Below are 16,989 nucleotides of genomic sequence, written 5' to 3' on the forward strand. Positions count from 1 at the left end.
CTTTGACAGAGGATACAAGTCAATTACTAATAATCATTGTTGATAGCCCTCTGAGAATATTAATACAAAGCTGATTACATGTAACAGGAAGTAGGACAAGAAAACACGTACCGATATAATAGTAGCAGATTTAATATTTGAAGAGATTAGATAGTCACATGACTCCAATTAAAAACAAAGCATGGCTCCTCTACCAGTCATAAATAATCATTAATAGAAACCATAGTGTATTGGTTTATTGAGTCACTGTTTACTACTGTCATGTTTGTTCAAATCAAGAACTGTAACCTTGTTATGGCTTTTGGGACACATTATTTGCATAATTGTGAGGCTCTTCTGTTATTGGCTGTCAGGGGTCATAAAGGATAGGAGGTTATCCATAAAACCCAGAACAGCAGGAAAGCCAAAGGTTTGTGTGTGTTGGTGGTCGAAAAGATACAAAGCTATAGCAATACTGCTCTACAGATTAACCATAATCATGCCATACAATGAAGAAACGATTAAGAGAATGCTCCCTAAGGTAAGAATAAAAATGTATATTCTTTCTGAATTAAACATAAACAGCACTCAACATAGACATCGGTAGTTATATTTTTTCACTGTTCTGTTTTGTATTGTTTCTTATCTTTTATGAAGACATATCTTCGTAAACATGTGGCCCATGAAATATATGTGGCACTGACTCACTTCAAATATCTTGAACCCATGATGGATACCTACGGTAAGAATTCCAAACCTATTAAAGCACTCATTCATCATGCGGAAAAATTCAACAAATACTCTAAATGTCATTGTTGCTTTTCTGTACAGTTTACAATGATGGAACCACAAAGGTCTTGATGAGTCTAACCGGAACTATTCCTGTCATGTATGCAGGTAACAATGACTTTGCACTTTATATTGTGTGTTTTCAATGGAAGTTGGCTTGGATATAGATTCTGATCAAGTCTAATTAAAAACAAGTAACACTCAGAATCGCTCAGACATATTAAATATTTCCCCCTTTTCTTATACAAGACAAGACCTACAACATCCCCATATGCCTGTGGGTTGAGGATAACTACCCCCAGACTGCACCCATCTGCTACGTCAAACCCACACGTGACATGATGATACTAAGAGGAAAATATATCTCCAGCGATGGCAAAGTCCTGCTGCCATACCTGCAGGAGTGGAAGCATGTGAGAGAATCTCAACTTTATTACAGCAGCACAGTGTCATTTCTTGCTTTACAACCATGTGACAGTGGTGTGACTTTTCCACTCCTTTCTCAGGGTGAGTGTGACCTAGTGAGCCTACTGCAGGTGATGGCTGCAACATTTGGAGAATTCCCTCCAATGTGTATGCAGCAACCAGAGCATCAACAAGCCTCTTGTAAGTAACACTCAGGCTGGCAGAAAGTCTCCACGGTTCCAAAACAACAACATTGGCAGCTGTGTCCTAGATAGAAGCTGATGTTGATAAGACAGATTCAAGATTCATATCTAGGCCACACGTGATCAAGTGTGAAACTAGGTTTATTACCCTTATCTAAATTAAATTGTTTTTGTTTTTTAGGTTGGCTTCAGTTCTCCAGGGAAGCAGAGGTGCTTTCAAAGACAGATGGAAGTTTGTATCTGTCTTTAGCCAAAGAGGATGGTCGGCAAGAAAATGAAACCAATTGTTAATATTTTGTGGATTTCAACAATAATTTGTGCCAAGGCTATTTGTTTGTGTGTTGCCTGTGAAGTGTTTTATCCTGTGTGCAGTGTCAGATGGTATCCATTGAATATTTTTTAGTTAATTAATTAATAACATTAGACATATGATGTATGTTTATTTTCAAATAATTTGGACTGTTAATGTCAAACAGCAACTGAAGAAAACATAATCTTCTGTCTATGATGTGACTGTATTGTATCCGTGGTGAAAAAATGTTATTCATATGAATGTAACAAACTATTCTGGTGTTAGTGTGCTAGTGTGTTAACAGACATGAATTACTTTACAAGCAGCTCATAAAGTGACATCTTACTTGCACCCACAGATATTGTTGTGTTCTTATCTACAATTGTTTTGGACTTTTGACCAGAGAATATTTTCTGATTTGGAGAACATACACAATGCAGACCAAAATGGTGTAGTAAACCGGAGAAGAATCTGTTTAATTTAATTTACTTTTAAATACTACTGCTTACCTCAATTGTGAGCATCGGTTAGGTTTAAATGTTGGTTATTTGTGTGCACCAATTTGCTTTGCTTGTTAATGTAATATTTCACAAGTTACTGTTGAAAATTGTTGGTGACTTTTTTGGAAAAAGTAGATTTCCAAAGTAGATTCACAAGCTAAAGCCTACATTACACACAGTTTTTCACATAGACAATATACAGGATCTGTTGTGACAATAATTCATGCTTGTATTGTAAATAAAGAGCCACATTTAACATGTTTGTGCTCATCATTGTGGGAAACACTTTCAATAGAATTGCTTTCAACAGAAAAAGCATTTTATTTCACTACTACCTAAACACATAGTCTAGGTTTGGATATTGCTCTGTAGTTATAATATGAGATGAGGAAAACTGACCGTTGTGACCTGTATATGATTGGGTGTAGACATTGAATATCTTAGTCATCTGTTTTTTGTTTTACAGTCATCATTGCTGTTGCTCTAAAATCTATGACTAGTAAGATTTTTTATTATGATATTATATATCTAAATGGCCTTTTTAGTTTAGAATGACAGATTTAGTACTTTTGGGTGAGGGAATAATGTACTAGAGGGATTTGTAAAAAAAAAAAAAAAAAAAAAAAAAAAAAAAAAAAAAAAAAAAAAATTTCCATCTCCATTTATTCTAGACATACAATTAACTATGGTCACCATGGTCATGTTGGGGGCCAAAACTGTCACTGTACACTTTTCTTGTAATCATTATCACATTATGATAATCAGAATTGGAATCTGTTTATTAGCCAAGTATACGAACATAAAAAGAATTTGTCCTGGTGTTTGCTCCCACAAATGCAACATAGAAGAATAAAAATATAACAAGCGTAATAATAATAGTAATAATGAAATAATAAAATAAACAAAGTAGTGCTAAAATTGGTTAAAATCTATTTACTGAATGGAATAATAATAGTTTTGAAATGGGATATAAAACTTGAAATATTGACTGTCCAAAGGAAATACATAGCAAGAAATGGTGCAAAAATTAAATGTGATGTGTACAATAAATAATTACATTAGTAACAGTGGGGGTTGAATGCAATATATAATGTTAAGCCCAGTTTGATGAAATATATGAAAGTGACCAATGCAGGGATTAAAAGAGGGATGTGAGATGTAAAGTACAGTTTGATAATAGAACAGTTCAGCTGTTTAGTAGACCAACAGCTTCTGGAAAGAAGCTGTTCTGTGTCTGCTGGTGGAGGTTTTTATGGATGTTTTGTAATGTTTACAATTTATATTGGCCCAAATCGAACCTCCCTATTGCTAGCTATTACAATGCTAATGCTTCCATTAGGCCATTAGGCTACATTCTGAGATCACCGTGCGGCAAAAACGTCTCATGCTCTTTTGAGAGAGGCGAAGTCCGATTCTGTTCAAATAAAACATTCCGTGAGAAGTCCTCTAAACGTTTTATGATCGGCTCCAGCAAGTCCATCGTGTAAAATCCTCTTTGTTTAGCACAAACATCACCAGGAACAAAAACACACACTGCAGAGACTTTGAACGCTGCCGTCGTTTCCTTGGCGACCAAAGAAATCTCGCGTTCCGTCCAAATCTCGCATGGACGTGTCTTCACGTTTTCTCTGTTACTTCCTCCGAATTAGATCCATTAGATCGTCTCCCCGCTTAGTCTTTTAAAATCTTCAAATATGATGCACAGCGACACACAGACAAACTGTTTTCCTGTTTTCCTCACACTGCCATGCTAAATGATTAAATTTGAATACGCTCACAGTCGGGAAAACTATTACTAACATTTAAATATTTCCACTAGTGTTGGGCGGAGCGAGGCTTTCTGAGCACTGAATCAATAGGAAACAATGGTTCACTGTTTTGTAGCATTTGATACAGTCAAGATGGCGACATCTGCTGGGCAACTATTGGTATTACATTTTTATGGCTGAATTAAATCGGAGACCGAGATGAAACAGTGGTCTTACAGCTTTTATTATTGTTATTTTATTCAGTACAGTCTATTATTAAAACGGATCATTTTTGAAAAGAGTCTACAGCTCTGTTTAGATATTGTGGCAAACTGAGAACACACCGCATCTTTTCCCCTCATCTCTTTATTTATAGAAACCGTCATTTACCACGTGTGACATTAAAACAACAGAAAACACTTAGGCATCATAATGAAATAAAGATAACAGGTACGACTTCATTTTCAATTGGTCGATACATTCAACATGGTAACAGGGCATATGGTAAAAGTAATAATAATAATAAATAAATAAATAAAAACAACTCAACAGAAATGGTAGGCAATAAAATCAGATTTCTTTAAAAAAAAAAATCTTGGAGCATATTAACTGTATGTGCACATTTCGTATTGTTTTCAAGTTGGATAGACTCGAAAAACTCAAACGATGGGCGAGACCTTGAGAACTTGGATTAATGGATGTGAAATTTTCCCAATAAAATGAATAAACTGACCTTCCATTGAACTTTCTGGTTTTGTTTCTTTGTATAGTATTAATGTTCTTTTTTTTTCTAGAATCCTGATGTGTAATGACATTCATAAAATAAATTGTTGTTTCTTCTTAATTTTTACAAAAGTCATTTGTTATCTATATCCACAAATATTGAGACAAATTTGTTGGTGGGATATATATTATGCACAATTTTGTAATGTATTTCTTTCAATTTGTTGGGGATAACAAATTTGTATGGGAGAAGCCATGTTGTTTCCCATTGAATGTTCCCACATGTTTATAAGTACAATTGTGACTTTTAATATATAGGCCTATTCTGTTAAAGTTATACTATGCATAATTTTCCTAAAAGACAATGTATAGAGTCATACAAAAATATCCCCTCTCAATCATCACTTATTACCTGCTAAGAGTGTGTGGCGGTGTGTGTATTCGCAGACACCCTGTCCTCTGCCTGGATTTTCTTATTATTTTCAAGCTGGTAGCTCCCAGTCTGAAAAGTGAAGTCAATGCGGAAGGGCCTTAAGCCTGCCTTCTCTCTAATGGCCAGCAGGGGGTTACTCCATTGATTGCAAAAAGAAGTCCAATTGTATGGAAGTCTATGAGAAAATGACCCCACTTCTTCAATTACCCTAGTAAACATTTTCCTAATGAGTTAATGGTCTCAATCGTGAATTTCAAATCTTCAATTTAGAATGGTGTTCGTTTTGTAAATGATGGTCCCATTTAGAGTAAAATAGACAGTAAAACAGGGTATGCTTCAGGGCGTGGCTATCTTGTGATTGACAAGTCGCTACCAGAGCGACAACGTTGATTACATGATGTAACCGTGATGTAGCCCCAGATTCACAGAGTATAGACATAGCCGCCATTGTTTCACACTGTGTTTTTGGTTCATGAAAGTTAATTGTAACATTTTGGTTGCCTAAAAAAAAGTTTGTTAAGCGTTTAGTTGTACTAAAAGACCCTCTAAGGAGTTGGCTATTCAGTTTTTCCGCTAAGTACATTTTGTTTTAATAGTTTTAAGCTTGTTTTTTGCTTTATATTTCACTGTAAATGGACTGTGTTAACCAGTGCTGAGCAAGCTAGCAGCTAGCACTAGGGTTAGCTCCACACTCTCATCCAAATATGGTCACTTCTGGCTCCAAAAATCAACAATGGTGACAGTCAAATCCAAAATGGTGATGGTCAAATCACCAAATTTGAGGCTTCATGGAGTTCCTGCACGGCCCATTGACTTTACATTGTGATGATGTCACAGATTTTTAAATCACTTTTCTCAACTCGAGGAAAGTTTTACAAATATAAAACCTGATCAAAAATTCATAATAGAAAGAGTCATAAATTGACCTTGTTTGCAGTTGGACGTGTCCTGTCAAAAGTTTTACAGATGTGTCAGGTTTCCAGATGAGGTCGGGACAAGCATAGTGACCACGCTGTCTCTCTCCTCTGCTCCACTCTGCTCTCTGTTTCTGTCATGGATGTGTAAGAGCTGCAGGCCTGTGTGTCTGTGTGACCAAGGGTGGGGCTGAGTTACACATAGCAGAGAGGCAAAAGTAGACAGGATAAAGCTCTGCATTCACACAAAATACAACAATAAGGCAAATTCCTGCAGGGTTGTAAGGAGATGTGGGCGTGTTTATTTGTGCTTTAGAATGTAACTGCCGTGAAACATCCAAAATTAACGATTCATGGCTTTGATCACTAGTTGCCGCTCGCTCTCTTCATTCACTCTTTAGCTCGCTCAACCAATTAATTGCTCTCTCTCAATTAAATTCAGTTCAACTGGCTTTATTGGCATGGCTGCATTCAATATAACATTGCTAAAGCATATTTACACAAACTATACAATCATAGCAAATAAATAAACAATAAATACAATTTAAAAAAAACAATAAACAATAACAATACAAGAAAGCATGGAGAACAACAGGGGCTATGGATTGTAGGTAAGAGTAACAAAAGATATAAACACGACAAATGAATTATTAATTAATAAACATAAATTATTAGCCTTGTGGGTTAGGGGTCTAACAGAGCTGTGGCGCTCATGGCACTTCACACAGTCTGTACTTAGTCAATGTTCTTCTCAGTTTTGTATCAGACACTGTGGTCAGGTAGGTTGCCACAGTGTACTCTCTGTCTGTCTTTTTCATCATAATTTGGTTTGGTCTAATTTTCTGAGTGCATGTGTCCTGAAGCTGAGGTGGTCCTGGTGTAAAGACCTGAGTGGTTGATGGTTCGTTCAGCCTCAGGAAAAGTAGGCAGAGGGGACAACTCCTGGCAGTGTAGGGCTTTGTAAGAAAAGGAGAGTCGGTCACTTGTTTTAATGTGATTTCAGAAATTTAGAGCTCGTTTTTGAATGTTTAACAGTAGAGGATATTGGCCTAATTCTGGAGTTGGGAGTTTTTCTCTGCACCTGGAGGATACTTTTGCAGAACTCTGTATGTAGGATTTCAATTTGGTGTTTGTCCCATTTTGTAGAATTTGTGTACCCCACATCTCGCTACCATATAATGCAATGGGTTCAATGATTGATTTTAATATTTTGAGCCAAGTTCTAATTGGTAGTTCAGTGTTTACTGATCTCTTGATAGCATAGGAAGTCCTTTTTGCTCTGTCTTTTAGGTCATTCACAGCCAAGCAAAAATTTCCAGTGTTTGAAATTTTTAGTCCTTTAGGCCCAGGTTTAGCAGTATTTTTCCAGTTCTAATAAGTGTTGCTGTAACCCTTTTTTGGGGGGACAGCAGGACCAGGTCATCAGCATATAGGAGACACTGTGTCTTGTAATTTCAGTCCAGGTGCAGGGGAATGCTCTATTTGTTTTGCCAGTTTATTGATATATATATATATATATATATATATATATATATATATATATATATATATATATATATATATATATATATATATATATATATATATATTAAATAGCGTGGGGCTGAGGTTACACCCTTACCTTACTCCACGTCTCTGAAAGAAAGATTCTTAATTTTCTTAATTTTCTAAATAATCCAATCTTAATTTAGCATTTGGCGAACATCGATTTGATCAGATTGTATACTTTTCCTCTGATACGACTTTCGATCAATTTAAAGAAAAGGCCATTGTACCAGATTGAATCAAGAGCTTTTTGAAAATCCACAAAGAAAGCATACATCGTTTCATCATTTTTGTGCACAAAATTATCAGTTAGACTGTTCAATTTAAAAATATGGTCTGTGGTTCTAAATTTAGGTAGGAATCCAATTTGGCTCTTGTTTAATAAATGATGCTCTGTAATGAAGTCTATGATTCGTAAATTTAGTATACTACATAAAACTTTTCCCAGACATGAATTTATGCAGATCCCACGGTCATGTTGGGGGTCTGTCTTGTCCCCACTTTTAAATATGGGGCTTATTAGTCCTTCACTCCATATCTCAGGAAAATAGCCAACTCTGAGTACCAATCTGAAAAGTTTCAGAATGGCTGATCTTAATTTAGAGTGTGTGTTTCAGCATCTAATCAAGGATGCCGTCAGGTCCACAGACTTTTCTACATTTTAGGTAATTTGGTAATCTAATGGGTTTTGGTAGTCCTTAATGATTGTTTCTAATTGGTTAAATTTTCCTTTTATTTGGTCTCGTTCGGGTGTGTTGCATGTTTCTTGCCATAAGTCTTTGAAGTGCTTTATTTATATGTCTCCATCTTGAATGGCTAGATTATTATTATTATTATTATTATTATTTTTGTCTAAGGTCTTCCAGTGGTCCCAGAAACTGTTTGAGTTTATTGATTCCTCTATTAAGTTGACCGTTGCTCTCTCTTAGTTCTCAGTGTCTGTTTATGTTTATAGTGTCACCATAGTGAATACATAGGCTAGGTCCTGATTTTCTGGAGCTCTGTGCTTCTGGTTGGATAATTGTCTTAGTTTTTTCCTCATGTTTTTGCATTCTGAGTCAAACCATTTTTCTTGCTTTCTCTTTTTTGGGTTTAGTTTTAGGAAGGATTAGTTAGATTGTTGTGCCACATGATGAAAGATATCGTTAATGTGCTCTGTGGCCGCGTTTACTCCTTCTTTACTGTGTGGATAAGCACAGGCCAGGAAAGATGTATGCACAGACTCTCTCTCTCTCTCTCTCTCTCTCTATCTCTCTCTCTCTCTCTCTCTCTCTCTCTCTCCATCTCTCGTAGAGCCAGGGTTAGGTGCGGTGAAGGGAGGCTTCGAAACATCCTGCCGCTATACTTTTGCTTTAAAAGGACGATACAGTGTCGAGTAGTCTGCTTCGAGAGTAACATCACTTATTTCCGTTTGCTGGATTTCTTTGTGGAGTAACCTTAACTTTTAATAAGGGGAGAGGTATTTTTCTAGTTTAAAGAGGAGAGAAAGCACAACAACAGGATATTAAATCACTCGGATAGAACTAACGGACAGTTTCCGTTTTAACCTAAACGAAAGTGAGAGAGAGTGCTGTCACCAAGATGGCAGAGAGCGGCACAGAACCAGATCCTTTATCCTGCTCGATATGCTTGGATGTCCTGAAGAACCCTGTGACTCTTCATTGTGGCCACAGCTACTGTATAGATTGTATAAATTGCTGCTGGGATCTGGAGGATCAGGGAAGTGTTTACCGCTGTCCTCAGTGTAGACACACTTTCCTCAGCAGACCTGTGCTGAACAAGAACACAGTGCTAGCTGATTTGGTGGAGAAACTTGGTGGGGCAGAACCCACCTGTCCTGTGAGGGATGAAGTCAGTCCAGGGGATGTGGAGTGTGATGTCTGCACTGTGAGGAAGCTGAAAGCTGTCAAGTCTTGCCTGGTGTGTCTGGCGTCTTACTGTACAACTCACCTGCAGCCCCACTATGAGTCAGCAGCGTTCAAAAGACACAAGCTTGTGGAAGTTTCAGCCTCCCTACAGGAGAAGATCTGCTCTAAGCATGACAAGCTGCTGGAAGTCTATTGTCGAAGTGATGAACAATGCATTTGCCAACTTTGTGTGATGGATGAGCACAAAGGTCATGACACTGTTTTGGCTGCAGCAGAGAGGGAAAGGAAACAAGTAAGAATATTTATTTTGGGCCGCAGTTAGATCTTGTAAATGTGCTGTTACAATTATTATATTCATATATAACCATTAAAATGTAACTGTCAATCATCTCTACCTGCTCTAGTTCTAGAGGGTGTTGTGCTCTAATTGCATGGAGAATCAGGAACATACATTTTACTTATACTTATGATTTCTTGTCAGTCAAATGTAACACTATTGTTTTGCACCACATGATTCAACAGTGAACAATATGATTTTATTTTCAGAAACAATTTGGAAAGAAAACACAAAGATACCAGCAGGGAATACAGGAAAAGGAGAAACAGCTCCGGCAGCTAACACAGAAAATGAAAGCACTGACGGTAAATGTCTTCTGCTTTTTTAAGCTGACGTAAATGCACATAATGTGTCCAGTGTCCCTTTCCTTAAAATAAAGTAAAAAATAATGATATGAATCCTAAATCTTCTGTCAGTGTTCTGCAGATGCAGCGGTCGATCAAAACGAGAAAGCCTATGCTGAGATAGTCCTGATGGCGGATAAAAGACGTTGTGCTGTGAAGGAGCAGATTCAAGTTCAGGAGAAAGCTGCAATGAGCAAAGCTGAGGCACTTGTGGATCAGCTGGAGAAGGATGTCTCTGAGCTGAGGAAGAGAGAGGATGAACTGATGCAGCTCTCACTTACTGAGGATCACGTTCATTTCCTGCAGGTGCTCAGGCAGACAAATACATAGACAATTTTGCGTGTAGGGCTCTAGTTTATGATGTGTTTCTCTTTTTAAATGATTCCAGAGCTACCAGTCTATGTGTGACCGTCCAGAACCTGACATGTCCTCCGATGTCAACGTCCAGCTACACGCATCTTTTGATTTTGTGACAAAGGCCAACTCTGATTTTAGAGAGAAACTGGAAAGCATGGTGCAGGCTGTTGGAGAAATATCTGTTACAAGTAATAATTCATGTGTATTTGCTGGAATAATTTCAGATTGTGCAATTAGCCAAATCCTCCAAAATGTCTGTGCTGTTCTCAGAATAAAAAAGCACATATTCTGTTTTCAGTTCAAGCTGATCCTGGTTCAAAAACCAGAACAGTTGTCCGTGAAGGTGCCCTGAAGAAAATGCTGAAGGTAAACCTGCTAATTGACCTAGCTTAGCTAATGTAGCTTAGCTAATGTCGTCGATACTAAACATAACACTATTAACTAAATGGCCTCTTTCACTTGAAAAGCTGAGTATTTCAATAATTTTGATTTAATAAAAGTGCATTACTGTTATGTAGACTGAATAATGTGATATCTTTTTCCTAAGACAACTTGAACATTTACATTACCTCGCCCTCAGCGGTTTGCAATTTAGCATAGCTGTGTTGCTAACTTACCCAGCTAACATCAATAACATGTTAATTAACTATTAACATTATGTTAACATCTTCACCATTTCTAGATTTGTACACAGCTGTATTCTAGGTTTTGTTTTTTTTAATAATGACGTCACAATTTTGAGAGCTGTTGTAAGGCCTTCTGTGCTACTTTCTGACTGTTGCCATCATAAAAATATGTTTTTAATCCAGAATTCTGTAACCTCAGTCTTTTTTGATTGTACAGTATTGCAGCCATATTCATATATGTCATTGCAATTTTGGCTTTATAGAAGAAATATAAGCATTCTGGTTCTGAACAGATCAATCACTACTTAAAATCTTTCAAATCTGTGTTACAAACATCACTGATACCATCAAACCTTTTACATGATTAGAACAAAAATGCCAACGTTTAGTGGTGGTCAAATGTAAGTTGTTATGACAAATTTGTAATCTGCCAATAGCAGCTCCCAGCCCTGAGTTTTGAGTTTTGGCGATTATGTTTGGATCCCAGATTGTGCTCTTATGGACTTGACAGGAAACAATAATGTATACAGACAACAAGTGAGCCGCTGCAAGCTATCGGTAATGCTGAATTTACTTCATAAGCAAGCAATTTGGCTTCTTAGTTACACCAGTTAATATGTCAACCCTTTATTTTCTGTCAGATGAGTGTCCTCAATTGTGTCTCAATCTTTCAAAATACTAACATGCATTGTTATTGCTCTTCTCTTTTGTTGTCATTGTCTAGCAATATAAATACAGAGACCTGACTCTTCGTGAAATAACCAATGTGATCTCCCAGTACAAAGACTTGAAGCCGGTTATGGATGCATATGGTAAATAGAATGATTTTGATCTCCTGTTTTTGACTGCCTGGTCTCAGTTATATATTGTTTGCTTATATAAAACCAACACAATTTGTTGTGCTAGTTGTCATGAGATCTTGTATTTCAGTGTTCAATGATGGCTCCACAAGAGACCAGATGAGTTTAGCAGGAACAGTCCCAGTGAGCTACAGAGGTAACATTTTTACATACATTTACAATATGTCATAATTGCTGTTCACATCATTTAGAGATCCCCTGTTGTCTTGTAAACAGAATACAAGAGAGTGCCTCAATATAACATACAGTTTGTCAAGTGTAATAGTGGGGTGATGACAATGATGGGACTCAAAACAGCCATATTTTAACATAGTCTGTGTTTTCTGTAGGCAATGTCTACAACATCCCAGTGTGTCTGTGGTTGCTGGACACATACCCCTACAACCCTCCCATATGTTTTGTCGAACCTACCAGTGCCATGATGATCAAAACGGGCAAACACATTGATCCCAATGGCAAGATCTACCTGCCTTATCTACATGAGTGGAAGCACGTAAGTGTGGTGTCTTCAAATATTATTTATTATCTATTAATATTCATTATTAACAGTTTATGTGTGAAAACAGGATGGAATGTAAAAATATGGATTGAACAGGATTAATTAGAAAAATACAAAAACTTTGCAAAACCCTTTTCATAGAAGATTTTAGTCTAACTTTAGCAGTGACATTTTAAAATCTTTCTATGATGGCTGTAACACACAATATACCACACCCTGTCTCCTAGAAATTACCTTCATATACAACCAAAGTGCAGCAGCAAATACATTTTGCTACAAATGTAATGCTGCTGAATTATGTTTTCTCCCAACATAATGAGAAAATGTTGTTTATTAACCTATTGGTAAGTTGCATGAACGTTGATACTGAACATATGAGTCAAATGTTCAGACATCATACCTAGTTGTTTATTTTCCACGGGATTATCTGATCTTGCAGTGCTGTATCCGCTAGTAGAAATTACAACAATATGAACCTTTTCATGGTCATGTTTTGGTTAAGGGTTGGGGAAAGATTGTGGTCTTGGTTTAGCTAATACAGAAAAGTCTGCAGTGATATGAAGCACAACATGTTTATTAACATTTAAACCTCACCACAATCTTTTTTATCTCTTCTAACCTTAACCAAAGTGTTTTTGTTGCCTAAACCTAACCACATGAGGGACTCGGGATGCAAACCTGATTCTCTCTTGCCAGAGTCCTGTATCTTGTTTCCCATCCACCCCAACCTACTCTCTCTGACCTCAGAGTGATATATAAATGAAGCGTTTCATTCATTCGAAAAAACGTCATCTGTGAATATAATCCAGGCAGTGATTACATTTGCTGAAATTGGGAAAACAATTTAGTTGTATATTAATGTAATTTCTAGGAGACAGGATTGGTATACAGTACCATGTTATAGCAGTCTCTGAGAAAGCCAGCTATCTGGAATATTGTTGATATGAGACAATCATAACTGTTGCTTTTGATAATATTTGAACTGTTGTCCACCCTGTTGATTATTTGAAATGAAATTCTGCATTTGTTGTCTTGGTTGATAAAATGTGTCCCTCTCTATATTTGTTACAGCCTACATCAGACCTGTATGGTCTCATTCAGGTGATGATTGTGTCATTTGGAGAGGAGCCACCTGTGTTTTCTCGCCCCACCTCACAAGCCCCTTTAACAAATTACTTTGGTGTTTGAATGCCAGTGTGTTAACAAACATGAATTACTTTATCAGCAGCTCATAAAGGAGCATCTTAACTGCACCCACAGACATTGTTGTGTTCTTATCCACAATTGTTTTGGACTTTTGACCCAAGCATATTTTCTAATTTGGAGAACACACATAGTGCAGACAAAAATGGTGTAGTAAATTAGAAAATAATCTGTTTAATTTACTTTACTTTTATTTTAAATACTACTGCTTACCTCAATTGTGAGCATCAGTTAGGTTGCAAACGAACCCATCAATACACAGCACAATGCATCGGTTGCATTTATTTCAATTGCAACAATGCCTACATGTATCATCCCTGTCAAATAAATAAATAAATAAATCCTTATTGAATCCACCCCACCAAATTTCATATTTGAGTTAGAAGCAAGACAGAACAAAAAAGGAGGGGGTGTTTGTGCCTTTTTAGGGATAGGTTCCTTTGTAATAAGTTATCATTTGGAGAGTTCTCATCATTTGAATATGTGTCGTTTAAAATGGAAATTAAATTCTCTCCATGTATATATAGTTATATACAGGCCATCAAAATACTCTCCACAGTTCCTTGATGATTTTACTGAGATGCTTTCAATTATCTGCACTGAATTTGACTGTATAGTAATTACGGGTAATTTTAATGTAAACCTAGATAATATCAGTGACAAAAATGCCATAGAACTTCCTGTTATACTTGACATGTTTGATCTGTCACAACATTTGAAAGAGCTGACCCTTAATAGAGGACACACTCTAGATCTAGTTATTACTAAGGGTGTTAACATTTCAAATGTTACTGTGCTTGATGTTGCTCAGATCATTGTGCATTCTTTGATCTGTCTATTCCACTAAAAATCAACATTAGATCTGAACTGTTAAAAAAGCAAAGGTTCATCCATACCAGAACACTTTTTATGGAAGACATCGACTCTGAAACTGCCCCATCTTCAAATCATGTAATTAATGCCATTCCTCCTGCTGAGGTTAACCTTTTCATGCATGAATTATGATAACCTCAGTCAGGATTTTTTTCCTAAGTGTTTTCATTCCTCTTTAGGCATGAAAAAAAAATTGAACTTCATTTTTTAAACATGCATTTTTCAAGGAGAAGATGATTAATTGTCATTTTCTCCCAACATAAAATCAATACTTGGAAATTTTAAAAATTGTATTACTCCTTAGTTGTTACTTGATGTTACAAAATTATGTGACTTGATGTGAGATGATGTTACCTGCAAGGGTCTATTACTATAGAAGAATTGGCAAGATATTCCTGAGCTGTTGAGTATTTCTGGCTAGCAGGTGGCCATCTTGGTTTTGAGCTTTTACAGTCTATGGTTTTGAGAAATTTGTGTTGCACTTACAAAGGCTGGCCAATGGATGGCAGTGTATGGGATGACACACTAGAGTCCACTGTGTTGGAAACCAGCTTTTGAATAACTGTCTACTGTAGTGACCACTATGCATGAAAGGGTTAAATTGATTGCTAGTAAGCAAAAAAAACAATGGAGGAACACTCATTTTGTAAGGGCCCAGAGAAGAGAGTGCTGGACAGCAGAGTGAAAATGACGTAAATCAAACCTTCAGATTCATTTTGAAATCTATAAAGTAAAAATTACATATTTACAGTCTGAACTTGAAAAGTGCTAGGCAATCATTTTTTTCTGAGATCATCAACAAGAACAGTAACAATTCACTCGTCTTATTTGCTACCATTGACAGGTTAATTAATTAGTTTCTACTAGCAAATGCAGCGAGTTTGCACCCTTTTTTAAAGGCAAGATTCAAGGCATCAGACATGCTATTAACCCCTCAATGCCAAACAAAAAAGCATCATCACCGCAGTCTTCCAGAAGTAACTTGGTAGGTATTAATCCCATTGCCGACAAAACACTCGAAGAAATTGTCTCCGATTTCAATTAATCCACTAGCCTTAATTTAACCCACTAGCCTCCTTAAAACAGTTCTGAGCAGCCTGGTGAAAGAACTAATATTTTTAGTTAACAATTCTCTCCAATCAGGTATTTTTCCAAAGGCTTTGAAAACTGCAGTCATTAAGCCTCTCCTGAGGAAGAGCAGTCCTGATGCAGTTCAGATGCAGAAAACGTTGTTTGCCAACAATTTAGTAGCTTTTTAACATTTAACAATTGCTTTGATAACTTTCCATTGGGATTTCAGCCTCATCATAGCACTGAGACTGCACTCATGAAGGTTCAAATGACATTTGCCTAAACAATGACTCAGGCAAAGTCTCTGTTTTAGTACTGTTGGATCTTAGTGCTGCTTTTGACACTGTGGACCATACAATTCTACTACAAAGATTAGAAAACTGGCTGGGATCTGTTTAATCACTGTGTCACTGCATCAAACAAATCAACGACTGGACGCGGCAAAATTTTCTTCAACTAAATAATGATAAGACTGAGATAATCGTCTTTGGATCGCAGAAAGAAAGACAGAATGTCGGCTCTCACCTCGGCTCCCTGTCTCTCATAACTAAGAGTCTAGCCAGAAATCTTGGCATTGTCCTGAACTCAGATTTAAATTTCAGAGGAAGAGTCGGAGGGTCAGAGGAGAGAGTCAGAGGAATAATGTCTAAGCAAGACCTAGGTTTAACTAAGCCTTTATTTCCAGTAGATTGGATCACTGCAATGGTCTGTTCACAGGGCTTTCAAAAAAGCTCTTCCGCCACTCCAGCTTATTCAGAACACCGCTGCCAGGGTCTTGATGAAAACTAGGAAATACAACCACATTACACCAGTTTTAAAATCCTTACACTGGCTACCAGTCACTTAGAGAATTGATTTTAAAAAATCTTGCTGCTTGTCTACAAATCACTCTGTGGCTCTGGGCCCAAATACATCTCTGACATGCTTGTACCATATGAACCTTCTAGGACCCTTAGGACATCTGGGGCTGGCCCACTGGCTGTCCCAAGAGTTAGAGCAAAACACAATGAAGCAACATTTTCTTATCATGCAACACAGACCTGGAGTGACCTCTCAGATGATATTAGACAAGCTCCAACTCTGACCTCTTTTAAGTCAAGCTAAAAATGTTCTATTCCTATTTTACACTGGCTTCTCTACCCTGACACAGACATGTACGAATTTTCATTTGTCTTTGCCGGGTAATGCTTATTGGCGCTTGAGTGAACACTGTATGGGGGGGGGAGCTTTGCCCTGTATGACTTTCATCCATCTGTAGATGGTGAGGGTTTTGACCAAGAGGAGAATCTATGACTCTTAGCAGTGAGATTTGATGTAAATATCAGATCAAGAGTAGAATCATGAAGGACAGGCAATAAGGAAATTCAAGACAAACATATGGGCTCACTCACAATGTGCATCTAAAAGTGGGAGTCTTTGT

General features: G+C 37.1%; 2 protein-coding genes across 2 annotated transcripts; both read left to right on the plus strand.

Annotated features, from left to right (window-relative positions):
• The first annotated feature begins 478 nt into the window (after positions 1-478).
• zgc:123278 (uncharacterized protein LOC641569 homolog) lies at positions 479-1,173 on the plus strand. The gene is given in 5 exon segments (XM_042411537.1): positions 479-520; positions 637-721; positions 811-876; positions 1,018-1,059; positions 1,062-1,173. Coding segments are annotated over 5 exon segments (279 nt in total). The 3' UTR covers positions 1,106-1,173.
• A 7,623-nt stretch (positions 1,174-8,796) lies between these two features.
• On the plus strand, positions 8,797-14,672 carry LOC121897505 (E3 ubiquitin/ISG15 ligase TRIM25-like). The gene is made up of 9 exons (XM_042412042.1): positions 8,797-9,691; positions 9,946-10,041; positions 10,153-10,386; positions 10,469-10,625; positions 10,736-10,803; positions 11,788-11,875; positions 11,994-12,059; positions 12,253-12,416; positions 13,494-14,672. Exons 1-9 carry the CDS (start codon positions 9,113-9,115, stop codon positions 13,608-13,610), a joined length of 1,569 nt encoding a protein of 522 aa, XP_042267976.1. The 5' UTR covers positions 8,797-9,112; the 3' UTR covers positions 13,611-14,672.
• The last annotated feature ends 2,317 nt before the right edge of the window (positions 14,673-16,989 follow it).

This window comes from Thunnus maccoyii, chromosome 5 (assembly GCF_910596095.1).
Source record: "Thunnus maccoyii chromosome 5, fThuMac1.1, whole genome shotgun sequence".
Lineage (NCBI taxonomy): Eukaryota > Metazoa > Chordata > Actinopteri > Scombriformes > Scombridae > Thunnus > Thunnus maccoyii.